Source organism: Oncorhynchus keta, unplaced genomic scaffold (assembly GCF_023373465.1).
Source record: "Oncorhynchus keta strain PuntledgeMale-10-30-2019 unplaced genomic scaffold, Oket_V2 Un_scaffold_14865_pilon_pilon, whole genome shotgun sequence".
NCBI lineage: Eukaryota > Metazoa > Chordata > Actinopteri > Salmoniformes > Salmonidae > Oncorhynchus > Oncorhynchus keta.
In genome coordinates, this window is record NW_026290793.1 from 106838 (window position 1) to 134790 (window position 27953).

Here is a 27953-nt window from a genome sequence, read left to right on the forward strand (position 1 = left end):
AGGAGCGTTCCAGACACTCCATGTTCATTACAGATCAAACTAACCTGCGTTGTGTGTTTCGGCGACAATGTCAATGTCCTCCCTCCGTTCTTTCTACCACCGTAAAGGGAAGCCTGCTGTGACATCCAGCTTACACACAGACTCAAAGAGGGCGCATTGAAATAACATTTAGCAAGACGGAGAACAATATCTCTCGTCGTTCTCCTGAGGGAGAGTCTGTCTCAGTAGCCCCAGGTGTGTCGGCCTGTCAGATATTCCATAACAGCTGGGGAGCGGGGGCTGTTCTAGACACCACAGACACACTGCTGACAGCTCTGTCCCTGCGGGCAATAATATCTGTTCCGTCACCATACGACGTCCCACTGGAACACATCGACTAAAGGAACTTCTGTTCCTACTGAAGTGTTATTCATGGGAAATGCATGAAGACGTCCAGACAAAACATGTGAACACAGATAGTTTCAACAGATCATTGAAACACGGCTCTTCATCTATGCAGATTACATTCTTTAAAAAAAATATTAACAACTGATACTAGATGAGTAAATACCAATGAAACGTAACTATTGTTTGATCTACTTCCATTGTGTGCTTCTTTCACAAAGCCAGGCGCCCTGACATCCTGTTTGTATTGGGAGCATCTCAACGCCTCCTCTCTGCCCACCTGTCCTCTAATCTCGCTGCCGAGCTGCTCTGCAGGATGGATCGATATCGGCAGGATTGGCACACGGTGGAGGAGAGAAACAAAGGGCTGGATCGATCTGCACTGTAATGGTGTGTGTGTGTGTGAGTCTGTTCTAGGTTGGACATAATTGCCTCGGTCCTGGAGGAGGACAGAGCACCATGGGAATTACAGCGAAGGGAAACTAGACCAGTACGGACACACAACAGTTGAATCACAGCAACAAACATAATTCATGACCGCGCTCAGTGATACTCTGTGGAAGAGATCAGGAGATCCTGCTTAGCGGTCAGGAGATCCTGCTTAGCGGTAAGGCGGCCCGTTAAGACGTGATAAGGACATTTGAGTTCCATGTGAAGAAGCCGCCACTGAATCCCCCACCACTGCAGTCAGACAGTGTCACAGAGCAGTCCACCTTACAGCGCTGGGGGTTAACGGCAGTCAAACTGTCAGCCAGCCAAATGCTGCCCTGGCCGCTAATTAGCTGTAGGCTCCAGTGGTCCGACTACCTACTGTAACATCTGCAGTAACAGCCTGCTCTATAGATCACCTGTCCACTAGGCAGTCAGACAGACCGACAGCAGAACACACACTACTGTAGCAGTACTATGTCCAACTGTCTAACCACCACACAGCCAAGCCATCTGACTGGGGATAACACGCCCAGCTGGAAGGAAATGTGTGTTTGTGTGTGTACATGCTTATGTGTGTGTGTGTGTCAGACATAGGTCTGTCCATCTGAGAGTGTGTGGCAATGGATCTATGTGCATGTGTGTGCGTACATTGACGATTGCAATCTGTGTATGCGTGTCTGAGTGCTTACCGACCCCCCCATCTCTGTGGCGTTGGCGTGTCACACCTTAGGTTGTGTGATTAATGACGTGGGCTGAGTCCCATCAGCGTCCTGATTAACACGACCACACAGGTCACAGAGCACAGCCTGATCACCACAGCCTGATCACCACAGCCTTCCCTGCTGCCTCATCAGCCACTCATTACTACCACTGGGCAGAGACTGGAGAGAGGTGGGAAGTGTCTAGGTCCTAAAAGACATGCCAGGAGTAGCATCATCAAACTATGTGGCAGGGCAGGACATAGCTCCATGGTTATTAGCTCTGAACTATGTCTCTGGGAGAGCATCTCAAGGGTCAGGGGTGGTTTATGTGAATCCTTGTTTCGGAAAGGAGGGACGGGGGAGGAAGCCATTAGACTGTTTGAGACGGTATTATTTTACAATCTTCAACGCAGTGGTTTAAACAGAGGTGACAAACAGTTTGAGCATGACACCAGAAAAACATGGAGCTTTTTGACCTTCTGGAACATCTGAAATGGGAGAGAGGAGGAATCTAATCTGGAGCACAATCTCTGCTGCTTGTGTGTAAGAGGACACTGCAGTCACTGTGGTGCTATAAAACTACGACAGTAATTCTGACAACAACTAAATATACACAGGTCTGGTGTGCTTGGGGACAGGAGGGAGAGATCAGAAACTGGACACCACATCGTCCTCCTCAATAACTCCTTGGCCGTGTGAGATGGTCTTTGATAAGTCTGCTGGCAAAGCAGAGTCATGTCAGCGGAGCGGGAGGATCAGGTAACAGGAAGGGACCGGAGCTGGACAGGAAATAACACTGTCTCTTTTCATTAGCATTTCCTGCTAAGCTAGCCTAGCATGGAGGAGGGGTAGGGATCTGACAGGGCTTCAGAGGAGTGGTTTGATGACATGTGAGGAAGAGAACTGCTGTGTGTGTGTGTGTGTGTGTGTGTGTGTGTGTGTGTGTGTGTGTGTGTGTGTGTGTGTGTGTGTGTGTGTGTGTGTGTGTGTGTGTGTGTGTGTGTGTGTGTGTGTGTGTGTGTGTGCGTGTGACGTACCAGTCTGTTGATGCGTACAAACTCCTCGGGGGTCTTGGCCCAGGGCGGCAGCTCCACGTCAGACACCACAGTCCCATCCTCCATCACCCCCAGGCTGTAGTTGTTGGCGTTTACAAACATCTCAGGGAGGTAGTAGAATTCTGGGGTCAACTCCTGGACAGACAGACAGACAGACATTAACACTGTAGAGCCAACCTGAACCGTCCCTTCACTAAGTTATGTCATGTTCATGTACTGATAGTGGATACAGCACATTCTAGAATAGTTTTGTCTCACATTTGTAGTCAATAAATCAACCCTTTTAGTTAGGGAGAACAGTATCACAGTAAGCCATTTCCTCATTAGAATAACACTGACAAGATGCTCTGTGATACAGCCTCCAGTCTCAGTGTGTGGGACACTACATTAGAATGTGACTACTGAGGACCCACATCATGACAGCCAGGTAGAAAGAACAGGGGACTGTGACCTTCAGAGTGAGAAGCTACAGTTTAGAGAGAGAGTTCATTAACAGAAAGAAAGAAAGAGAAGACACGGTGTAAAGTACATTTATAACGCATGTGGATATGTGTGTGTGTGTGTGTGTGTGTGTGTGTGTGTGTGTGTGTGTGTGTGTAAGGTCCTTTAATCTGGGACTGCCACTGTCGTCCCTCAGACAGCTAGTCAGACGCTAGTCGCAACACTTGAGCTGTGCCATTACTCATGGAAATTACATTTCAGACTGCTCATCTGCTGCCTGCCTACTACCACGCTGCAAGCAGGCAGGCCGATAAAAGGCTTCAAAACCTTTCGTGTGTGTGTGTGTTGGGGTTTCCACGCTTTTTGAAAGGGGTTGTCTGTAATCGTAGAGCGCTAAACAGAATATATGATGTTCTATTTTCTATGCTTCTCAAAGGATTTTCTGAAGGATTAGAAGGAGCGACAGGTCACAGAACTCACCAGAATGTGATTGTGTGTCTGTGCAGTTGGACACTTCATTATGGAATTATGACATTTCACGATGGGCCCCAAAAAAACATCAACGTTCGTGTAAACTGAAGAGCTCGAATGTTAAGACCTTGAGGATATAAACTTTAAACCCGGCTTCATTTCTAACAAACCATAGCTCAGCCTCAATGTGTATGAAATGCCTTCATATACAGAAAGACACAAACGTTTAGATTATGGGGCAAACCAAAACATATCGTGATAAATCTTTGCCATCCCGCAAACAGAAATAAAACACTAACGTCATTAGGAGTGTGTGTGGGCACGTGGAACTAACTGGCAAGACTGGACAATGTAAGCGCGTGTTGAATTAACCCACTTCCCGGGCGCCTCCTGATACGTACAACAAACAATAGCACGACACCCAATGTAAATCCTGTGTTTAATCAGTACATCTACCCCTCGTGATATACTGAACCTACCCATCAACATAACAAGTGTCAAACATGAACTACGGCCATATTCCACAGCAGGGAACTGAACCATGGATTTACGTATGGAGCGAGCACTCATATTTCAACATGATACAGCCACAGCCAGTATATAAACAGAGCACCGCAAGTATGAAGACAAGCCACAACACAAGTATAACTCTTCATTTGATACCACTATAAAACAATAGCTAATGAGTGAGTAACTCCTAATAAAATAACCTGTTAATAAAGCATTGAGGAGCAGTTGTCTTGTAACGTGTCCTGGGTCGTGTTCAGTTGGCACAAAACGTAATAAAACGGAGTGAGACGGGGAGGTACTACTTGTCTGAAACGGAACTTGTCCAATAAGGAACACTTGTTTTTTTTCAGTTGCAAAACGTTGTGTGTGTAACCCTAACCTTAATGAACACAACCCAGTTCTGTCCGACTAGAGCTGAACCAGTGAACCGTCTCCTAGGTCGTGTTCAGTTGGCACAAAATGGAGTGCCTAGGTTTTGGTACGGTAGGACTTAATGAACAAGACCCTGAACTGTTTGACAGAACACAGTGTGACTGGGCCTGCTGACTGGTCACTGTCCTGATGGACAGAGAGAGAGAGACAGGGTGACATTCTCACATCAGGGATGACCAGACCAGAGTCAACACCCATCAGTCATGTCCTCGTCTCCCTGTGACATGGCTGTGTGTGACAACCTGACATGCAAATACATACTGGCAAAGAGGCTACAGGTAGGAGCTGGGAACTGGTCAGCGCATGTGATCAGATGTTCTGTAAGGGCTGCACGCATGTACGCACATGTACGCACGCACACAACACCACACACAGAATCCCTGGAAGGCTGTCTATCAATCAAGCTCAGACCTGAGAGCAGTCCTCACTGCGTCCAACAGGATGGAGACAAATACATGATGAGACAGGATGCCAGTGAGTTTCCTCTAGATGTGTTGTGTGGGTGGTAACCCGAGACATGGGGCGGTAGCTAGCCGGAGAGATACCCTGTGTCAGTCCATAACCACATATCCAAACCTACAGATGGACCGGAGGGGAGCTCAGTCAGGAGAGAAAGAACCAAGCACATGTTCTGTCATCACAACCAATCCATGTCATACAACCATGAAAGCTTCAGAGACTACTGATCAAAGGTTCAAACAAATCCCCCCCGCTGCCCTGCCTCCTCCCCCCTCCTTCGCTACTTCAGTCAATCTTGAATTGAACCTTTGGCCTATTGGGCCCCCTCTCCACTGGGCTTTGGGTCTATGGCGGGTCAGAACATTGGGCCCCCTCTCCACTGGGCTTTGGGTCTATGGCGGGTCAGACCAATCCTCTGCTATAGTTTGGGTCTCTAAGGCCCCAACCCTCCTCTTTTAACAAGTGACCCACGCTCTTAAAACATTTATGAGTACAGGCAGCCATCTTGTTTCAAATGTAGACTTGGCCTGCTCTTTGGGCCTGGGTCGGGTGGAGTGTTGGCTGGGGGAGTTGGAAGGAGTTGACGGTTGATCGCGCTTCGCCTCCAATGATAAAACATATGGCTCGCATTACTGGTAACACTTGATTGCGAAAGCCCAGGGAGAGAGAGAGAGAACCTAGCTTGGTCTCAGTCTAGACCTGTCACAGTGGATCAACCACAAGAGCCCCACTCTACATCAAAACACACAGGACCAGGCTCAACCCTGCACAGCTTCCATGTTGAGTTGAGTTTAGCTACGTCAAAATAACAGAACATTCTTTCCTCGCGTGGATGATCTCATTCACCTTGTTAACAAAGAAGGGTTACAAATGAGATGTATCAATTTAGCATGCTAAGTATACCATTTAGCTTTAGCTTCAGGACTATTGTAGGAAACTCTAAGAACCTTCTATTCCTTCTAAAGGGGGAAAAAGTCTTAGTGTTTTGTATCCCAGTGCATAAAGTGGTGATAACAGGTTAAAGACGCCAGTCCAGTCTGTCTGTAGCGTAGGAGAGACCGTGATGACCTCTGGCCACAATCCCCTGACCCCTCCTGACCTTTTGTGTGTACTGTTGAAGTGTATTGGGGGGAGGGGGCCTATGGCCCCTGCAGTGACCCATGACAGGACAGGATTGGGGATCACAGAAGCTGGCCTCTGACCACAGTAGAGCAGGGGCCACTGCACATAATGGAGGGACCGGGGCAGAGAGTGTAGCGGGGAGGCCCCCTGTATTTCCCCCACCTTGTTAAGAAGGGCCGGGGGGGTGAAGGGCTGAAGGAGACCTCCTGTATTTCCCCCACCTTGTTAAGAAGGGCCGGGGGGGTGAAGGGCTGAAGGAGACCTCCTGTATTTCCCCCACCTTGTTAAGAAGGGCTGGGGGGGTGAAGGGCTGAAGGAGACCCCCTGTATTTCCCCCACCTTGTTAAGAAGGGCCGGGGGGGTGAAGGGCTGAAGGAGACCTCCTGTATTTCCCCCACCTTGTTAAGAAGGGCCGGGGGGGTGAAGGGCTGAAGGAGACCCGGTCCTTCTTAACAAGGTGGGGGAAATACAGGAGGTCTCCTTCAGCCCTTCACCCCCCCCGGCCCTTCTTAACAAGGTGGGGGAAATACAGGGGGTCTCCTTCAGCCCTTCACCCCCCCGGCCCTTCTAAACAAGGTGGGGGAAATACAGGGGGCCGTGCCGCCACCTCAGACTGGACAAATTTACACCAGGCCTCCCGGGGTCGACCCCATGGAAGCAAGAAGCCTCGTAAAATGGCCGACCTTCAGTTCGAGGTCAGGTTTTGTGGAGTGGACAGGTTTAAGATGTGAGGAAGTGGGCTTATTGTTTTTAAACCAGTGTGTTTGTTTGCTCATTTGATTAGCCACTTTCTCTCTCCGGTGATGAGAGGGAGAAGAGGGGCCTTTGAGAAGGCTTTAGGCTAATTCAATGAAAAGGGTGTAATTTGAAAGTTGAATGTTTTTTTGGAATACGTTTGGAAGATAATGTTGACATTTGACCCCCTAGCTTTGAAAAGCATATTAAGAACATATTCTTAATTCTTTATTATATGCAAAATCTGATATAACTATCTAAATCAATTGATATCCATCAATCACAAACAAACTAAAGTGTGTTTATTTTCACACAGAAAACCATACATTTTATCAAAACACTTCCATCACAACTAAAAGGTAACCAGTCTGTAGAGACTGATGCCACCCTCTCCTCCTATCCTAGTATGTTCCCTGTCTCCTGGGGTCTGGACAGTAGTGGCCTCTCCTCCTATCCTAGTATGTTCCCTGTCTCCTGGGGTCTGGACAGTGGTGGCCTCTCCTCCTATCCTAGTATGTTCCCTGTCTCCTGGGGTCTAGACAGTAGTGGCCTCTCCTCCTATCCTAGTATGTTCCCTGTCTCCTGGGGTCTGGACAGTGGTGGCCTCTCCTCCTATCCTAGTATGTTCCCTGTCTCCTGGGGTCTAGACAGTAGTGGCCTCTCCTCCTATCCTAGTATGTTCCCTGTCTCCTGGGGTCTGGACAGTAGTGGCCTCTCCTCCTATCCTAGTATGTTCCCTGTCTCCTGGGGTCTGGACAGTAGTGGCCTCTCCTCCTATCCTAGTATGTTCCCTGTCTCCTGGGGTCTGGACAGTAGTGGCCTCTCCTCCTATCCTAGTATGTTCCCTGTCCTGGACAGTAGTGGCCTCTCCTTCCTAGTATGTTCCCTGTCTCCTGGGGTCTGGACAGTAGTGGCCTCTCCTCGTATCCTAGTATGTTCCCTGTCTCCTGGGGTCTGGACAGTAGTGGCCTCTCCTCGTATGTTCCCTGTCTCCTGGGGTCTGGACAGTAGTGGCCTCTCCTCCTATCCTAGTATGTTCCCTGTCTCCTGGGGTCTGGACAGTAGTGGCCTCTCCTCCTATCCTAGTATGTTCCCTGTCTCCTGGGGTCTGGACAGTGGTGGCCTCTCCTCGTATCCTAGTATGTTCCCTGTCTCCTGGGGTCTAGGCAGTAGTGGCCTCTCCTCCTATCCTAGTATGTTCCCTGTCTCCTGGGGTCTAGGCAGTAGTGGCCTCTCCTCCTATCCTAGTATGTTCCCTGTCTCCTGGGGTCTGGACAGTAGTGGCCTCTCCTCCTATCCTAGTATGTTCCCTGTCTCCTGGGGTCTGGACAGTGGTGGCCTCTCCTCCTATCCTAGTATGTTCCCTGTCTCCTGGGGTCTGGACAGTGGTGGCCTCTCCTCCTATCCTAGTATGTTCCCTGTCTCCTGGGGTCTGGACAGTAGTGGCCTCTCCTCCTATCCTAGTATGTTCCCTGTCTCCTGGTGTCTGGATAGTGGTGGCCTCTCCTCCTATCCTCGTATGTTCCCTGTCTCCTGGGGTCTGGACAGTAGTGGCCTCTCCTCCTATCCTAGTATGCTCCCTGTCTCCTGGGGTCTGGACAGTAGTGGCCTCTCCTCCTATCCTAGTATGTTCCCTGTCTCCTGGGGTCTGGACAGTAGTGGCCTCTCCTCCTATCCTAGTATGTTCCATGTCTCCTGGGGTCTAGACAGTAGTGGCCTCTCCTCCTATCCTAGTATGTTCCCTGTCTCCTGGGGTCTGGACAGTAGTGGCCTCTCCTCCTATCCTAGTATGTTCCCTGTCTCCTGGGGTCTGGACAGTGGTGGCCTCTCCTCGTATGTTCCCTGTCTCCTGGGGTCTAGGCGGTAGTGGCCTCTCCTCCTATCCTAGTATGTTCCCTGTCTCCTGGGGTCTGGACAGTAGTGGCCTCTCCTCCTATCCTAGTATGTTCCCTGTCTCCTGGGGTCTGGACAGTGGTGGCCTCTCCTCCTATCCTAGTATGTTCCCTGTCTCCTGGGGTCTGGACAGTAGTGGCCTCTCCTCCTATCCTAGTATGTTCCCTGTCTCCTGGGGTCTGGACAGTAGTGGCCTCTCCTCCTATCCTAGTATGTTCCCTGTCTCCTGGGGTCTGGACAGTAGTGGCCTCTCCTCCTATCCTAGTATGTTCCCTGTCTCCTGGGGTCTGGACAGTAGTGGCCTCTCCTCCTATCCTAGTATGTTCCCTGTCTCCTGGGGTCTGGACAGACATGTTCCCTGTCTCCTGGGGTCTAGTGGCCTCTCCTCCTATCCTAGTATGTTCCCTGTCTCCTGGGGTCTGGACAGTAGTGGCCTCTCCTCCTATCCTAGTATGTTCCCTGTCTCCTGGGGTCTGGACAGTGGTGGCCTCTCCTCCTATCCTAGTATGTTCCCTGTCTCCTGGGGTCTGGACAGTAGTGGCCTCTCCTCCTATCCTAGTATGTTCCCTGTCTCCTGGGGTCTGGACAGTAGTGGCCTCTCCTCCTATCCTAGTATGTTCCCTGTCTCCTGGGGTCTGGACAGTGGTGGCCTCTCCTCCTATCCTAGTATGTTCCCTGTCTCCTGGGGTCTGGACAGTGGTGGCCTCTCCTCGTATGTTCCCTGTCTCCTGGGGTCTGGAGAGTGGTGGCCTCTCTCCACACTGGCGGGCTGCTGAAGGGTCTGGAGGTGTTGAGGGTCTCGGTGTGTGTGAACTTGTGTGTGAACGTCCAGAGAAGTGTGCAGACAGAGGCCCTCTCTAGTCAATACTCTGTGTGTGTGTGTGTGTGTGTGTGTGTGTGTGTGTGTGTGTGTGTGTGTGTGTGTGTGTGTGTGTGTGTGTGTGTGTGTGTGTGTGTGTGTGTGTGTGTGTGTGTGTGTGTGTGTGTGTCTACCTTGACGTCGGACGTGTCTCTCTGGCAGTTCCTCCAGGCCCGGGACACGGAGGAGAAGGTGCGGTCAGCGTGGTCAAACTTCCCTCCCTGGAAGTTGAGGAACATGGTGGTGAAAGGTTCCTGGAAAATGAGAGAAGAAGAATAATAGAAGAGAACGAGAGAAGAAGAATGAGAGAATGATCAGTTATCCACATATCCTCCTAATAGTGTGCTGTGACACTGGTGTACTGTACATTTGAGAAAAAGGAGAATAAGAAATGACATTTGACCCCACATCCTTATGATTAAGCGTTTTTAAACTATAGTAAAATGAGTCTGAATGTGTACACTGAGTATACCCCCTCAAAACAGCCTAAATCAGTCAGGAATCCAGTCTACAGGGTGTCAAAAGTGCTCTAAAAGGAATGCTGGCCCATGTTGACTCCAATGCTTCCCACAGTTGTGTCAAGTTGGCTGTATGTCCTTTGGGAGGAGGAACATTCTTAATACACACAGGAAACTGTAGAGTGTGAAAAACCCAGCAGCGTTGCAGTTCTTGACACAAACCAGTGCGCCTGGCACCTACTACCATACCCTGTTAAAAAGCACTATTTTTATCACCCTCTGAATGGCACACAAACACAACCCATGTCTCAATTGTCTCCAGGCTTAAACATCCCTTATTAACCCGTCTCCTCCCCTTCATCTACACTGACTGAAGTGGCTTTAACAAGTGACATCAATAAGGGGTCTTTCACCTGGTTAGTCTGTATAATGTAAAGAGCAGGTTTTCTTAATGTTTTGTAAACTCAGTGTATGTACTGAAGTTCAATGTGTAAATTACCAAAAAAAAACTGCATTTGCTATTGGCTAAAAAACACATGTTTTGAAACAACGCTCAAATCTGGCTTTACATTTCTGTAATCTACATTTCCATAAGTTGCTTTTTAAGGTAATATCTTACAGCTAATACCCTTAATGCAATGACGACAGATTATCTGACTTGTTGACACTTTGTCACAAACCACTGAAATGAACTAAGCGAACAGCAGGCATCACTGTGTGGCTGTGAAGCCTGTAGAGGTGGTTTATTGGTGCGTTTCTAATCATGCTTAATCTTGCTTGTGTCGATCAACAGACCGTCCCTCTGAAACAACAGACCGTCCCTCTGAAACAACAGACCGTCCCTCTGAAACAACAGACCGTCCCTCTGAAACAACAGACCGCCCCTCTGAAACAACAGACCGCCCCTCTGAAACAACAGACCGCCCCTCTGAAACAACAGACCGCCCCTCTGAAACAACAGACCGCCCCTCTGAAACAACAGACCGCCCCTCTGAAACAACAGACCGCCCCTCTGAAACAACAGACCGCCCCTCTGAAACAACAGACCGCCCCTCTGAAACAACAGACCGCCCCTCTGAAACAACAGACCGCCCCTCTGAAACAACAGACCGCCCCTCTGAAACAACAGACCGCCCCTCTGAAACAACAGACCGCCCCTCTGAAACAACAGACCGCCCCTCTGAAACAACAGACCGCCCCCTGAAACAACAGACCGCCCCTCTGAAACAACAGACCGCCTCTGAAACCTCTGAAACAACAGACCGCCCCTCTGAAACAACAGACCGCCCCTCTGAAACAACCCTCTGAAACAACAGACCGCCCCTCTGAAACAACAGACCGCCCCTCTGAAACAACAGACCGCCCCTCTGAAACAACAGACCGCCCCTCTGAAACAACAGACCGCCCCTCTGAAACAACAGACCGCCCCTCTGAAACAACAGACCGCCCCTCTGAAACAACAGACCGCCCCTCTGAAACAACAGACCGCCCCTCTGAAACAACAGACCGCCCCTCTGAAACAACAGACCGTCCCTCTGAAACAACAGACCGTCCCTCTGAAACAACAGACCGTCCCTCTGAAACAATAGCCCCCGGATGAGACGGACACAAATAGCCAGGCTAACGCTACTATTAGCTAGGCTAACGCTACTATTAGCCAGGCTAACGCTACTATTAGCCAGGCTAACGCTACTATTAGCCAGGCTAACGCTACTATTAGCCAGGCTAACGCTACTATTAGCCAGGGTAACGCTACTATTAGCCAGGCTAACGCTACTATTAGCCAGGCTAACGCTACTATTAGCCAGGATAACACTTCCATAATATATATGCTTATATGGACGGGGGGGGGGGTCTGATTCTAGATCAGCACTCTTACTCTGAGATGGTTTTGAATACAGGACCGGGACTTTTAAGGTCTAACCTAGTGTTCATTTGGGCTTCCTATCCCATCCATACGTTGACACTTGATTTGAAGGGCATTTGGTAAAGTGGATTTAAAATAAGCCAGTAATAAGCCAGCTAATGATGTGATGGGATCAATGGTTGTTTCCATAGGGAGCTACAGGGACAATTACAGGACAATTCAAGGGCCCTGGAAGGTTAGAATCCCTCCCTGCATGGCAGAATGGTCCCCTGTGGATGGAACAGAAAGAGTCTGATATCGGCTGGATGAGGGTTACATACCAATATAACTAGCAAAAGCACCACGTGGGAGAAAGATAACTTCATGAAATCTTTAGATTGAGTAGTTTCGAAGCAGAAGTTTAAAAAATAGTACAGAATAATAGCCCCTCATTAAACATAGTTAAATTGAAGACTTAATAAAAATAAATGTAAAAAATCTGAGTTCCTCTTATGTTGCAAAGACACACAGAAAGACACACGTTAAGAATTTAGCTTCGGCGTGCTGCTTCTCTGTTTTACGAGCAGCACAACATAGAAATAACCAAGGCCAGCCAGGGACAATACGCTGTGCATACGTTAGCGTGTAGATGGAGCCTCTATTCCACTGTGACATAAATCAACCTGACTCTATGTATCCATGGCCAATTAGAAAACAACAATGAGCTGCAATGGGGCTTCAAGTCTAATGATGAATAGGTAGTAAATATTACACCATGACGGGTAGGTGGCAACTGTAATGCATTCATTTCTAAATGTAATCTGTTTTTCATAAAGCAGTGACAAAAATGAAGGCCTAAATCCTATTCTATACACATCGTGGTGGGATTCAGTACTTTCATTTAACCTTAAAATGGACCAAGTTGAACCATTGAGATCAAAATAAGTAGTTAGCCATTTTAATGTGTCGAAAAAGGCAAGTTACCTTTACAAGTGAGACATTTGCATCGGATAGGTGCAGTGAAATGTGTTGTTTTACAGGGTCAGCCATAGCAGTACGGCAATCCTGGAGAAAATTTGGGTGAAAGTGCCTTGTTCAAGGACACGTCGACAGATTTTTCACCTCGGCTCGGGTATTGGAACCAGTGACATTTCGGTTACTGGCCCCGACGCTCTAACCGCTAGGCTACCTGGGGGTAGGTGGGGTGGATATAGTTGGGGTAGAGTTGGGGGAAGTTAACTTACGATGCGCAGCAGCCACATCTGGGTGAAGGAGGAGGTGGAGTAGTGGGTTCCGTAGTGGAACTTGGGCACCTGGTCGTCCTCCCAGGATTCATAGCGGTCGTTGAAGAACGCCGCCCTCTTGGGGTTCAGGGCACCAATGGGCTGTGAGGAGAAAGACAACGTTATTACAACAGAGACTGATAGAGATAAAAGAGAAACAGAGAGAAAGAGTGTCAGTACAAAGAGAAGAAAGAAACATTTTATAACACAGTACAATTGAACTCTTTTAGCTTTCAGAGAGCAGACTTTGCTTCAAACACATGGCATATATATTCAAATGATGTTAGTAACCTTTGTGCGTTCGCCGAATGAATATTAGATGCTGTGTTGTTTTGAGGATCAATCCATTCCAACAGAGTGCATTTCACTTCATAGCCCTGAAACACAACCCCCTGCGGCTAGTCTGTCAGAGAGAACGAATGTGTTGCGATGAAAGGAGGCCTAGGAACATCAATAGCAAGGGCCGGGAGGTTCCTTCTTCCATTTTTATTAATATGTAGCTAATATACTAGTAAGGAGACGCAGCCTCCATTGTGGGTCTAAAAAATGGATCAGTTGCATTAATTTCCCATTGATCTCAGAGAAACCAATACCTGGCTGAGCCTGGCTTATTATTTAAATGCTCATTTATAGAAATCACTTTTTTACCCGTTCAATTTTTATTAGTCTTCTATTCTCCTCCTCCTCTTCATCCCTCGCTCCAAACACACCTCCTCTCTGATCAACGGTAATGGAATGATGGCCTTTTGAAGATGAAGCACTGGCTGGTGGATCGATAGTCCCTCTCTCATATCATAGTGCTGTCATGGGAGGCCTCGTCCAGGCTGGGGAGAGGCTATTGATCTGATGCTGCTGTTACTGTGTCGGGTGGGTGTAGTGGTGGGTGTAATGGTGGGTGTAGTGGTGGGTGTAGTGGTGTGTGTGTCTGATTGTATCCAAGGGTGCACCCATTCAAGACCGTACCCAATTACCTTCCTTATACTCGAACAACCGGAAAAGAACAGGAACACACACACACGCCAACACACACACCGCCTCATGCCGACACAGTGTGCTGGGCTGTGCTGACAGTGACACACTATTGGCTTACCCAGGGCTACTGGGGGTGGGAGTACACACGCTGAATTATACAGTACAACGATTGGACTGATTTATTGCCGTAATAACGTAGAGCTCATTAAAAAAAGAAAAGGCTGGAAGAGGAATAAAAAATAAAAAAAAGAGACTGAGTGCACTGCAATGAGAGCGAGAATAAAAGAGAGAGAGGGGGGGAGAGGGGGATAGAGGGAGAAAGAGAAAAATAGAGCGAGAGCTGAGCGAGAGAGAGAGAACGAGGGAGAAAAAGAGAGAGTGCTCTACACTCTACATTGTTTACTGCTGTAAATGACGTCCGGGTGGAGAGCGATGCGCGGCGAGGAGGGCGGCGGTACAATAGAGCGGTGGTGACAGCGTCGTACATCAGGGCCGTCCCCGGTGAGGAGTGCTCTGATCGAGTGAACGCTGCCCATTGGGCTAATATGTTCAGGCGGTGCCTGCGAATAGCGCTTTGACGAGCGCTCGGATAAATGAGCTGCTAGAGTTGTTTTTAATTAGACTTTGAACGGGAATGAGATTAGAATAAGCCATGGACGGAGTTAGATGGTGTTATTGCTTCAAAGAGGAGAATATGGGAGACTTTAATCTTGGATAACGGTTTTATCTTTTGTTCATCCAGAATGTAGATTAGGAAGGTGTTGGGAAATGGTTATTGTGGCATCATTATTACACCATAGAATTAGCTTACACGTATAAAGTACTATGCTAGCCAACTGCTACCCATAGCCACTCAACTATGCTAGAGGCGTCACTACAGACCCTGGTTCGATTCCAGGCTGTATCACAACCGGCCGTGATTGGGAGATCCATAGGGCGGTGCACAAATTGGCCCAGCGTCATCCGGGTTTGGGCGGGGTGGGTTGTCATTGTAAATAAGAAATTGTTCTTAACTGACCTGCCTAGTTAAATAAAATAAAAACTGTACAAGATGGTGTCGGTGATGTGTAATCTTTTACGTGACGCAAAATCCTCTAACATATTGGAACAACAGGAAGTGCATCATACAGTAACACATTGTGTTGATATACCGTTTGCAGATCAAATAGAGATTTATATTATCAAAGGACTCTGATCACAGACACAAATATAATCATTCAACAGTTAACCGAAAACAAACCTAATGTCAACCGGATAATACAAACAATCTTCCACTACAGAAAATCTCTCAGATCTGAATTCAAATGTCAAAGACATCAAAGGCAAACATTTCTAACAAGATGAGCAGAAATCAGACAGTAGCATATAGTTAACCATTACATCTCTCCAAATTATAAGGGTCAGCAGTGATACAACAAACTATAATGTTTCCACATTTAAGGATTATTTGACAAAATAAATCACTCATTTAGGAAGGCTCAGTCTGAGCTTTGCCAGAGAGCCTTGAGACATAAATCAAACTGTGGTTTTGAGAGGACTGTTTATATAGAATGTCCTATTTAAACAGTGAGAATGACGTGGTGTTTGAGGGGTGTCAGAAAACATATGGGACGCATCTTGAAATCAATACCCCATTAGCCCCCCGCGCGGTGCCAAAGTACGAGAGCCCTGGAACCGCTCAATATAAAGCTGCATTGTTTTTGCTACATTGCAAATACAGGACCCCAAACCTGTCCAGGTCAACACCTCGTTCAAGCATCCCGTTTCAGGAGTCCTTCCAAAATGCCTGTTTAAAAATGCTCTCAACGTTAGAGCAGGTGTGCGCCCCAAACGTCACCCTATTCATAACATAGTGCACTACTACTACTAAGGAGCGTCCAAAAGTAGTGCACTCGATAGGGACTAAGGTTGTCTAGTGTAAGACCGCGTCCTTATCGTGGTGACTACAATGTTATCTCTGGGCTGGCGTTTCATGTCAGGCCGAGGTCAGAGTTTAGGATGAGAAAGAGCCCCGGAGTATGAACGGAACCGCTCTGATAGAAGGAACATACATTTGTGGGGACATGCACTCGCGCACGCACACACACACATGACAGTGTGTGACCCACGGCGGTTCGTGGCAATTTCAGCCTCTCAATGTCACAGGACTCTCACATGACCTGTTTCTATCAAAGCAGAGCACGACATGAGAGGGGAGGGAGGGAGGGTAGACTGAAAATAATAATCATTTGGGGGGTGCGTATATTGGTCCTGTTACTTCACAAGGGTATAATGGAAATGTGTTTTTTTGCATATCCCACGGCCAGGGTCGCCATTGTACAGCAACCCTGGAGAATTTAGGGTTACGTGCTTTGCTCAAGGGCACAGCGACAGATATTTACATTTTTTATTTATTTTTATGTTCACCTCCACATTTGAACACCTATGTGTTCCAATAATGTAATTTGTTCACAGTATTCAAACCAGCAAACTTTCGTTTACTGGCCCAACGCTCCAACCTCAAGTAAAAGAGGAGAGAGAGAAGGAGAGATATCAGAAGGGGGGATTATGACTAACCAAACTAAACGAGCAGCCAATAGAGGAGGAGTACCGAGCGTCGGAGCGGCTGTCCTTTCCCAGACGATGCAGTCTGCCACGCTCCACTGGTCACACACTGATATCACACCATGTCAACAGCATGAATAAAACTGGTGTAGTAAAGATTGGTCGGCCCCGCGTCTCTCCTTCCTTCACTCCCTCGCTCTTTCATGGGAATGGGGGGATGAGGGAGGCAGAGAGAGTAGAGAGGGATAGGGAGAGGCAGAGAGAGTAGAGAGGGAACAGGAGAGTCAGAGAGAGAGGGGGTGAAACAAAAAAAGTCTGCCCTCTCTCCCTCTTCCTTCCCCTTGTTCTGTCGTTCTCCCTCTTCCTTCCCCTTGTTCTGTCGTTCTCCCTCTTCCTTCCCCTTGTTCTGTCGTTCTCCCTCTCTCTCCCCTTGTTCTGTCGTTCTCCCTCTTCCCTCCCCTTGTTCTGTCGTTCTCCCTCCCCTTGTTCTGTCGTTCTCCCTCTTCATTCCCCTTGTTCTGTCGTTCTCCCTCTTCCTTCCCCTTGTTCTGTCGTTCTCCCTCTCTCTCCCCTTGTTCTGTCGTTCTCCCTCTCTCTCCCCTTGTTCTGTCGTTCTCCCTCTCTCTCCCCTTGTTCTGTCGTTCTCCCTCTCTCTCCCCTTGTTTTGTCGTTCTCCCTCTTCATTCCCCTTGTTCTGTCGTTCTCCCTCTTCCTTCCCCTTGTTCTGTCGTTCTCCCTCTTCCTTCCCCTTGTTCTGTCGTTCTCCCTCTTCCTTCCCCTTGTTCTGTCGTTCTCCCTCTTCCTTCCCCTTGTTCTGTCGTTCTCCCTCTCTCTCCCCTTGTTCTGTCGTTCTCCCTCTTCCTTCCCCTTGTTCTGTCGTTCTCCCTCTCTCTCCCCTTGTTCTGTCGTTCTCCCTCTCTCTCCCCTTGTTCTGTCGTTCTCCCTCTTCTCTCTTCCCCTTGTTCTGTCGTTCTCCCTCTTCCTTCCCCTTGTTCTGTCGTTCTCCCTCTTCCTTCCCCTTGTTCTGTCGTTCTCCCTCTTCCTTCCCCTTGTTCTGTCGTTCTCCCTCTTCCTTCCCCTTGTTCTGTCGTTCTCCCTCTTCCTTCCCCTTGTTCTGTCATTCTCCCTCTTCCTTCCCCTTGTTCTGTCGTTCTCCCCCCCCTTGTTCTGTCGTTCTCCCTCCCCTTGTTCTGTCGTTCTCCCTCCCCTTGTTCTGTCGTTCTCCCTCCCCTTGTTCTGTCGTTCTCCCTCTTCTCTCCCCTTGTTCTGTCGTTCTCCCTCTGTTCCTTCCCCTTGTTCTGTCTCTCCCCTTGTTCTCGTTCTCCCTCTCTCTCCCCTTGTTCTGTCGTCTCTCCTCCCCTTGTTCTGTCTCTCCCCTTGTTCTGTCGTTCTCCTCTCTCTCCCCTTGTTCTGTCGTTCTTCTCCCTCTCTCTCCCCTTGTTCTGTCGTTCTCCCTCTCTCTCCCCTTGTTCTGTCGTTCTCCCTCTTCCTTCCCCTTGTTCTGTCGTTCTCCCCCTCTTCCCCCTTGTTCTCTCTCCCCTTGTTCTGTAGTTCTCCCTCTCTCTCCCCTTGTTCTGTCGTTCTCCCTCTCTCTCCCCTTGTTCTGTCCCCTTGTTCTGTCCTCTTCATTCCCCTTGTTCTGTCGTTCTCCCTCTTCCTTCCCCTTGTTCTGTCATTCTCCTTCCCTCTCCCCCTTCCCCTTGTTCTGTCGTTCTCCTTCTCTCTCCCCTTGTTCTGTCGTTCTCCTCTCCTTCCCTTGTTCTCCCTTCTCTTCCTCCCCTTGTTTTGTCGTTTCTCCTCTCTCTCCCCTTGTTCTGTCGTTCTCCTTCTCCCTCTTCCTTCCCCTTGTTCTGTCGTTCTCCCTCTTCCTTCCCCTTGTTCTGTCGTTCTCCCTCTTCCTTCCCCTTGTTCTGTCATTCTCCTTCCCTCTCCCTTCCCCTTGTTCTGTCGTTCTCCTTCTCTCTCCCCTTGTTCTGTCGTTCTCCTTCTCTCTCCCCTTGTTCTGTCGTTCTCCTTCTCTCTCTCCCCTTGTTCTGTCGTTCTCCTTCTCTCTCCCCTTGTTCTGTCGTTCTCCTTCTCTCTCCCCTTGTTCTGTCGTTCTCCCTCTTCCTTCCCCTTGTTCTGTCGTTCTCCCTCTCTCTCCCCTTGTTCTGTCGTTCTCCCTCTCTCTCCCCTTGTTCTGTCGTTCTCCCTCTCTCTCCCCTTGTTCTGTCGTTCTCCCTCTCTCTCCCCTTGTTCTGTCGTTCTCCCTCTTCCTTCCCCTTGTTCTGTCGTTCTCCCTCTTCCTTCCCCTTGTTCTGTCGTTCTCCCTCTCTCTCCCCTTGTTCTGTCGTTCTCCCTCTCTCTCCCCTTGTTCTGTCGTTCTCCCTCTCTCTCCCCTTGTTCTGTCGTTCTCCCTCTCTCTCCCCTTGTTCTGTCGTTCTCCCTCTCTCTCCCCTTGTTCTGTCGTTCTCCCTCTCTCTCCCCTTGTTCTGTCGTTCTCCCTCTCTCTCCCCTTGTTCTGTCGTTCTCCCTCTTCCTTCCCCTTGTTCTGTCGTTCTCCCTCTTCCTTCCCCTTGTTCTGTCGTTCTCTCCTTGTTCTCTCTCCCCTTGTTCTGTCGTTTCTCCTCTCCCCCTCTCCCTTCCCCTTGTTCCCCTTGTTCTGTCGTTCTCCTTCTCTCTCCCCTTGTTCTGTCGTTCTCCTTCTCTCTCCCCTTGTTCTGTCGTTCTCCCCTCTTCCTTCCCCTTGTTCTGTCGTTCTCCTCTTCCTTCCCCTTGTTCTGTCGTTCTCTCCTCCCCTTGTTCTCTCCCTTCCCCTTGTTCTGTCGTTCTCCTTCTCTCTCCCCTTGTTCTGTCGTTCTCCTTCCCTGTCCCTTCCCCTTGTTCTGTCGTTCTCCTTCTCTCTCCCCTTGTTTTGTCGTTCTCCTTCTCTCTCCCCTTGTTCTGTCGTTCTCCCTCTTCCTTCCCCTTGTTCTGTCTTCCCCTTGTTCTCATTCTCCCTCTTCCTTCCCCTTGTTCTGTCGTTCCTCCCTTCCCCTTGTTCTCTCTCCCCTTGTTCTGTCGTTCTCCCTCTTCCCTTGTTCTGTCGTTCTCTCCCCTTGTTCTGTCGTTCTCTCCTTGTTCCTCTCTCTCCCCTTGTTCTGTCGTTCTCCCTCCCCTTGTTCTGTCGTTCTCCCTCCCCTTGTTCTGTCGTTCTCCCTCCCCTTGTTCTGTCGTTCTCCCTCCCCTTGTTCTGTCGTTCTCCCTCCCCTTGTTCTGTCGTTCTCCCTCCCCTTGTTCTGTCGTTCTCCCTCCCCTTGTTCTGTCGTTCTCCCTCCCCTTGTTCTGTCGTTCTCCCTCCCCTTGTTCTGTCGTTCTCCCTCCCCTTGTTCTGTCGTTCTCCCTCCCCTTGTTCTGTCGTTCTCCCTCCCCTTGTTCTGTCGTTCTCTCTCCCCTTGTTCTGTCGTTCTCCCTCCCCTTGTTCTGTCGTTCTCCCTCTCTCTCCCCTTGTTCTGTCGTTCTCCCTCTCTCTCCCCTTGTTCTATCTCATTCCCTCCCTCTCTCTGCTGCTCAGTTTCTCCCTGGGGCATTGAGGCTCGACTGAGCACAGAGGCTGAGCTGTCCAAACTCTGGAGGAAGAGGGGGATGAGGGGGAGGGAGGAGGGGAGAGAGGCTGCTATGGCTGTCATGTGTCAGCCTCGTGGGCAAAATGAAGAACAAATAAACAGAGCGAGGGGGGGGTACACAGCCGCATGGTGGGAAACACTACACAAGGGAGGTAGAGAGAGAAACGGCGATGGGAGGACTGGTCAAAGGAGGGCTGCTTGGAGGACGGTGTTGATGTGTATGACAGGATGGGTGTGTATGGAAGTCGAGAAGCAGTTGTGGCAATGACAGTTCACAAAAAGGCCATAGAAGTCTTCTCAAGAGAGCATGCATTCACTCCAGCTGAATCCATCCTCAGTCATAGCAAGATGGACGCGTCTGCATTCCACCTCCACCTCAGAATCCTTTGCCAGCCAGGGCAGATTTGGGCCAGACGCACCATTAAAAGTGAATGGCCAACTCTGTGTGGCTCTAGAGTGCATTACTTCCCATGTATACTCTGCATGTTCATTACTGCACATGCCTGTTGTTTCCTGTTGCCCGGCTGATTTATTCAGCCATTTTGGCTTAAGCTAGACACGGGCGCTCCATCATCTCACTCTCAAAGTAATCTTCTGTCCTCCCACCATTGGGCGCCATTACACATAATGAATGGCCGTTCTGGGGCTGCTGCGACTGGCAGGCTTTGGAGATGGGCCTTTTAAAAGTGTGTGTGTGTGTTTTAAAAGCTTCAGGGGGGGAGAGTAAGACATCTTCAACTGTTCTAAGCTTAATCATCTGTAGAGAGCATTCCTATACTTCAGAGGGAGCGGCGGGAGGGGACTTAAGACTGACTTCAATTAGTAAATAATGGAGTTCTGCACATTTTAGACTTTTGTCCAGGTCAAATACAAAATGGAGTCTTGGTATTACATGACTTCCTCTATAGGTGTGTAAGCAGTGATACCGTCTAAGAGTACCCCTTAACGTATGCTTCCTCGTCGAAACCGTTTCTGCATGCATTATGACGACATTCTATTACGTTTTTGTGAAGTTTTGGTGTTCGACAGCATTCAGCATATTTTTTTCTGGCTGTTCGAGCACACACATTGTTTTTTAAAGCTTTTTGAAGTTCGGTATCTGAAGTCTACGCCCTTTCGTCAGTGATTGGTCAACAGTAGGCATTCTTCAAAGCAGTGTTTGTTGTCGTTCAACGACAGACGACTAGTTTTCATGCACATTTTTTTGTTGTTGAGAAATACTGCACCAAACATCTTAGACGTAAAAAGACCTCCTCTGTAAAAACACCTAAATTAATTACAGATTTATTGAGTTATTTTAGATGAACTCTGACTATTTTGAGGAAGGTTAGTGACTGCTGCATCTCAAGAGGGACCAATATTGCCGCTTTTTGAAGGTAAGGTATTTTAAAGTAGTATGCGAGCACATACGTTCACTTCACCTAGCAGAGGTCTGCTGGGAGCAAATCAAACTTATGTATGAGGACGCCTTTAGCCAGTGAAGAGAGAGAAAAATAGGGACAGACACAGACAGAGAAAGAGAGAGAAGCTGTTCTTTCCTCTCTGCTGTGTGTTGTACAGAGATGGCTATCAGCACCCATTGATTACAGAGATGTCTTACTTAACTATGATCAATCGCAATTACACCGCCACTACTCAGGCCAGGGGAGTGGGCAGTGATTAACAAACAGCCTGCTAATCATTCCAGCCACAACTCCCCGACATACTCCCTCATAGCCTTATAGGACCTTCTATCAGCGCTGACTCAGCTAGTCCCAGAGAACTGGTCTTCAGCGAGGCGTCTCTTTCTTCCTAAGTGTGCGTGGGTGTGTTACCTTGGACAGGTCTCTGTAGTTGCTGGGCAGAGTGAGGTCCAGGTCTTCAGTGTCGTAGTTCGTGATGACCCAGGGGAAGACGGGGTACTGATTCAGGTCGTTGTACGTACGGCCTGGAGGGAGACATAGGGGGGGCGGTCACAACAGTCTCAAATTAGTCAACATCATCATCAAACTTCTAGATCTGAACATGTTTAGTAATCTAAATGTCTGGACACCAAACTCCCTTTTCAATTACAGCTTAAATGTGGAATATATTTTTACTAACTATGAAGAAAATAAAGTCAGAGGATGAAACCATGTTGGCCAAACAGAGTTTATATAATTTACATCATTGACCACATATGTTCATAATAGCTGGGTGTGTTGTCATTCCCTATGGTGACAGTCCAGTGACAGTGGGGTAACACTGGTCTTACCAGAGATGGTGTTGAGGAAGATCAGGTACTCAAAGTTGGAGATCTCTCTGCGCTGCCAGCGCTGGGTCATGTTGGAGGCCTTGTAGAGCTGCTTGGGACTGGCCTGGGAGATACGCCTGGAGGAGGGAGAACACACACTGTGTGGTTAGATACGGTGGCTCTCTGGTTTAGATACGGTGGCTCTCTGGTTAGATACGGTGGCTCTCTGGTTAGATACGGTGGCTCTCTGGTTAGATACGGTGGCTCTCTGGTTAGATACGGTGGCTCTCTGGTTAGATACGGTGGCTCTCTGGTTAGATACGGTGGCTCTCTGGTTAGATACGGTGGCTCTCTGGTTAGATACGGTGGCTCTCTGGTTAGATACGGTGGCTCTCTGGTTAGATACGGTGGCTCTCTGGTTAGATACGGTGGCTCTCTGGTTAGATACGGGGGCTCTCTGGTTAGATACGGGGGCTCTCTGGTTAGATACGGGGGCTCTCTGGTTAGATACGGGGGCTCTCTGGTTAGATACGGGGGCTCTCTGGTTAGATACGGGGGCTCTCTGGTTAGATACGGGGGCTCTCTGGTTAGATGCCGGGCTCTCTGGTTAGATGCCGGGCTTTCTGGTTAGATGCCGGGCTCTCTGGTTAGATGCCGGGCTCTCTGGTTAGATGCCGGGCTCTCTGGTTAGATGCCGGGCTCTCTGGTTAGATGCCGGGCTCTCTGGTTAGATGCCGGGCTCTCTGGTTAGATGCCGGGCTCTCTGGTTAGATGCCGGGCTCTCTGGTTAGATGCCGGGCTCTCTGGTTAGATGCCGGGCTCTCTGGTTAGATGCCGGGCTCTCTGGTTAGATGCCGGGCTCTCTGGTTAGATGCCGGGCTCTCTGGTTAGATGCCGGGCTCTCTGGTTAGATGCCGGGCTCTCTGGTTAGATGCCGGGCTCTCTGGTTAGATGCCGGGCTCTCTGGTTAGATGCCGGGCTCTCTGGTTAGATGCCGGGCTCTCTGGTTAGATGCCGGGCTGTCTGGTTAGATGCAGGGCTGTCTGGTTAGATACCGGGCTGTATGCCAGTCCATAAGTGCTGGCAAACAAGACATTGACAACACTTTCAAAGAACAACATTTCAGACCCACTGTGAACTATGAAAACATAACCTAATCATACCAGAGGATTGGTGTGTTTCAAGATATTCAACTTCAATAACTGATTCAGTCCAAGGTCGTAGTAAAGTCTCTAAATGCAAATGTTCCAATATGAAATAGGTATAGATATTTAGGCACACTAAATGAAAAAGACAAATATGCAATGAGTAGGGTTAATTATTCTTCTCAAGCAGATACACACACTGATCTCCCCGCAACACACACACACACACACACACAGGCCCCCGGAACATGATGTATGCTATGGGGCTTAAACAAATGACCCCCAATCCAATTAAAACAAAGGCAAATGATGGAATGAATCACTGTCACAGTGTGAGATTATAGTCATTAAGCCAGCAGAAAGTCACAATCACCCCTTTACAACTCCCAGTTTATAGCTCCAAAACACTGAACAAACGTTAGGGCAACACCTCTGAATTATATACAAGGCAGCTCAAATCAAATCTAATCTTATTTGTCACATGCGCTGAATACAACAGGTGTTTCACCTTACAGTGAAATGCTTACTTACAAGCCCTTAACCCACAATGCAGTTTAAAAAAAATAAAAAATAAGATAAAAGTAACAAATAATTAAAGAGCAGCAGTAAAATAACAATAGCGAAGCTACATACAGGGGGTACCGGTACAGAGTCAATGTGGAGGCTATATACAGGGGGTACCGGTACAGATTCATGGTGCGGGGGCACAGGTTAGTCAAGGTAGTTGAGGTAATATGTACATAGGTAGAGTTAAAGTGACTCTGCATAGATAGTAAACAGAGAGTAGCAGCAGTGTAAAAAGGGGGGGGGCAATGCAAATAGTCTGGGTAGCCATTTGATTAGATGTTCAGGAGTCTTATGGCTTGGGGATAGTAGCTGTTTAGGAGCCACTTGGACCTAGACTTGGCGCTCCAGTACCACTTGCCGTGCAGTAGCAGAGAGGACAGTCTATGTCTAGGGTGGCTGGAGTCTTTGACAACTTTTAGGGCCTTCCCCTGACACCACCTGGTATAGAGGTCCTGGATGGCAGGAAGCTTGGCGTGATGTACCTGGCCATACGCACTACCCTCTGTAGTGCCTTGCGGTCAGAGGCTGAGCAGTTGCCATACCAGGAAGTGATACAACCAAAGATCTGAGGATTTCACGACTGTCTTGGTGTGCTTGGACCATGTTAGTTTGATGGTGTAGTGGACACCAAGGAACTTGAAGCTCTCAACCTGCTCCAATAGAGCCCAGTCGATGAGAACGGGGGAGTGCTTGGTCCTCCTTTTCCTGTAGTCCAAAATATTCTACTTTGACTTGATCAAGTGCTAACCCATATGAAGGTTAGGCCAGAGAACAAATGCTAGGGAAATCTAGTTTATTTAATGGTACCTAAAATGCTATCTGAATGTTAGTGCCAACATTTTTGAGACATGAATGTATAGTGGAAGATAGGTTGGGGTGAAGCCTAGGTAGCCGATATACCAACAGAAAACTCTCTGAATGTTAGGGAAATGTTGTAGTAAACATTATAGTGTGAGGTAGAGGTACTGTAGGTTGTGGTAAACATTATAGTGTGAGGTAGAGTTACTGCAGGTTGTGGTAAACATAGTGTGAGGTAGAGGTACTGCAGGTTGTGGTAAACCTAGTGTGAGGTAGAGGTACTGTAGGTTGTGGTAAACATTATAGTGTGAGGTAGAGGTACTGTAGGTTATGGCAAACATAGTGTGAGGTAGAGGTACTGTAGGTTATGGCAAACATAGTGTGAGGTAGAGGTACCGTAGATTGTGGTAAACATTGTGAGGTAGAGGTACTGCAGGTTGTGGTAAACATTGTGAGGTAGAGGTACTGTAGGTTGTGGTAAACATTGTGAGGTAGAGGTACTGCAAGTTGTGGTAAACATTGTGAGGTAGAGGTACTGCAGGTTGTGGTAAACATTGTGAGGTAGAGGCACTGCAGGTTGTGGTAAACATTATAGTGTGAGGTAGTGATACTGCAGGTTGTGGTAAACATTATAGTGTGAGGTAGAGGTACTGTAGGTTGTGGTAAACATTGTGAGGTAGAGGTACTGCAGGTTGTGGTAAACATTATAGTGTGAGGTAGAGGTACTGCAGGTTGTGGTAAACATTGTGAGGTAGAGGTACTGCAGGTTGTGGTAAACATTGTGAGGTAGAGGTACTGCAGGTTGTGGTAAACATTATAGTGTGAGGTAGAGGTACTGCAGGTTGTGGTAAACATTGTGAGGTAGAGGTACTGCAGGTTGTGGTAAACATTGTGAGGTAGAGGTACTGCAGGTTGTGGTAAACATTGTGAGGTAGAGGTACTGCAGGTTGTGGTAAAGGATGTATAATGTAATGCTGAGGGAGTAGTGATGGTGTGAGAACAGGACTGGACTGTACAGCTGTCTCTAGGTCAAGAGACACACGGTGCCCCCAGGCTGAGCTACACCATGTTGATTAATGGGACTGACACACACTCTCCCTCCCTCCCGTGTGCACGCACACACACAAACACAAAAACAAACAGATCCACACAATATGACTCTTACAAAAACACATTTCAACACTCTCTCATGGGTTACAAAATGGATGGTACATATCACTATCAAGCCAACTATGCAGCAAAACACAGATACTCCTTGGGAATTGTCTTGAACATTTCTCAATTTCCATTCTGTCTTTGGCTTGGCTACAGCCATGACAGTGCAGTACACAGGCTGGACTTGGCTATGGCAGGGTGCTGCAGACATGCAGTTATAAGAAGGCAAGAGGAGAAGAGGGAGAGAGTTGGGGGAGGCTGCGTGCGTGCGTGTGTGCGTGTGTGTGTGTGTTCTCCACTCTTTCTGTGGTGGTTTCCTCAGAACGTGCTGAAGCGTGACGGTGTGACACGTGAAATGCCAGTGTTACACGCTAAGCCCACAAGTGTTTAGTGTCAGCTAACGAGACACAGTGGGGATGAACACATACCAACCCTCCACCGCAAGAAGATGGAGAGACAGAGAGACAGAGAGACAGAGAGACAGAGAGACACAGACAGACAGAGACACACACAGACAGAGAGACAGACAGAGAGAGAGACACAAAGAGACAGAGAGACACAGAGTGTGCGTGTGTGTGTTCTCCACTCTTTCTAGACACAGAGAGAGAGAGACAGAGAGACACAGAGAGACACAGAGAGAGAGAGACAGAGACACAGAGAGACAGAGAGAGAGAGAGACACAGAGAGACACAGAAGAGAGACACAGAGACAGAGACACAGAGAGACAGAGAGAGACACAGAGAGACACAGAGAGAGACACAGAGAGACACAGAGAGACACAGACAGAAGAGACAGGAGAGACAGAGAGAGACAGAGAGACAGAGAGACACAGACAGACAGAGACACACACAGACAGAGAGACAGACAGAGAGAGAGACACAAAGAGACAGAGAGACACAGAGAGACACAGAGAGAGAGAGACAGAGAGACACAGAGAGACACAGAGAGAGAGAGACAGAGACACAGAGAGACAGAGAGAGAGAGAGACACAGAGAGACACAGAGAGAGACACAGAGACAGAGACACAGAGAGACAGAGAGAGACACAGAGAGACACAGAGAGAGACACAGAGAGACACAGAGAGACACAGAGAGACAGAGAGAGACAGAGAGAGACAGAGAGAGACAGAGAGAGACAGAGAGAGACAGAGAGAGACAGAGAGAGACAGAGAGAGACAGAGAGAGACAGAGAGAGACAGAGAGAGACAGAGAGAGACAGAGAGACACAGAGAGACACAGATAGACACAGATAGACACAGATAGACACAGATAGACACAGATAGACACAGATAGACACAGATAGACACAGAGACAGAGAGACAGAGAGAGAGAACAAAATATAAAGAGATAGACTGACCTGGTCTGTGGAAGACCAAAGTTGGTGCCCACCCCCACGCGAGGGAGGCATTGGACCACCTTCTTGACCGTGCCTGCATCTGGGAAGTTGAACATGACCGCAGCTACAGAAGAAGGCAAACAAGTTCTGTCAATCCATGGCTTGGTTTCTACAGATAATGGAGCAGCTTCAAATTCTAAATCAAATATATACGCTTTCAAAAAGATCCTGGCAAAGATACATTTCATTCATTTGTCTTTCAGATTCAAATCCAAACTCATGTCATAATTTAAGGGTTGTGATTCTACTGAATAATATTATAATAAAATATGCTGGTTGTGGGTCTTACTTCTGTTTGCCATGAAAATCTCCAGAGCAGTGTTCTGTAGCAAGTAACGTCTGGAGAAGACAGCCCTGATCTCTGTGAACAGCCATTTACCATGAAGGCCCTCTGTGTAGGTCAGGATCTGGAGAGGAGAGGAGTGGTAAGGAGAGGAGAGAGGGAGGGGAGGAGAGAGGGAGGGGAGGAGAGAGGGAGGGGAGAGGAGGGAGAGAGAGGA

General features: G+C 48.4%; 1 protein-coding gene across 2 annotated transcripts in view; it reads right to left on the reverse strand.

Moving 5' to 3' along the window:
- LOC118381187 (lipopolysaccharide-responsive and beige-like anchor protein) overlaps positions 1–27953 on the reverse strand; it is a 223833-nt gene that overhangs the window by 98409 nt on the left and 97471 nt on the right. For both annotated transcript variants that reach the window (XM_052513987.1, XM_052513989.1), the window contains 7 exons: positions 27743–27860; positions 27415–27517; positions 22415–22530; positions 21996–22108; positions 13043–13183; positions 9629–9748; positions 2555–2707 (listed from right to left, as the gene is read on the reverse strand). In XM_052513987.1, the coding sequence (XP_052369947.1) occupies positions 2555–2707; positions 9629–9748; positions 13043–13183; positions 21996–22108; positions 22415–22530; positions 27415–27517; positions 27743–27860 (864 nt within the window). The remainder of the gene's footprint in view (positions 1–2554; positions 2708–9628; positions 9749–13042; positions 13184–21995; positions 22109–22414; positions 22531–27414; positions 27518–27742; positions 27861–27953) is intronic.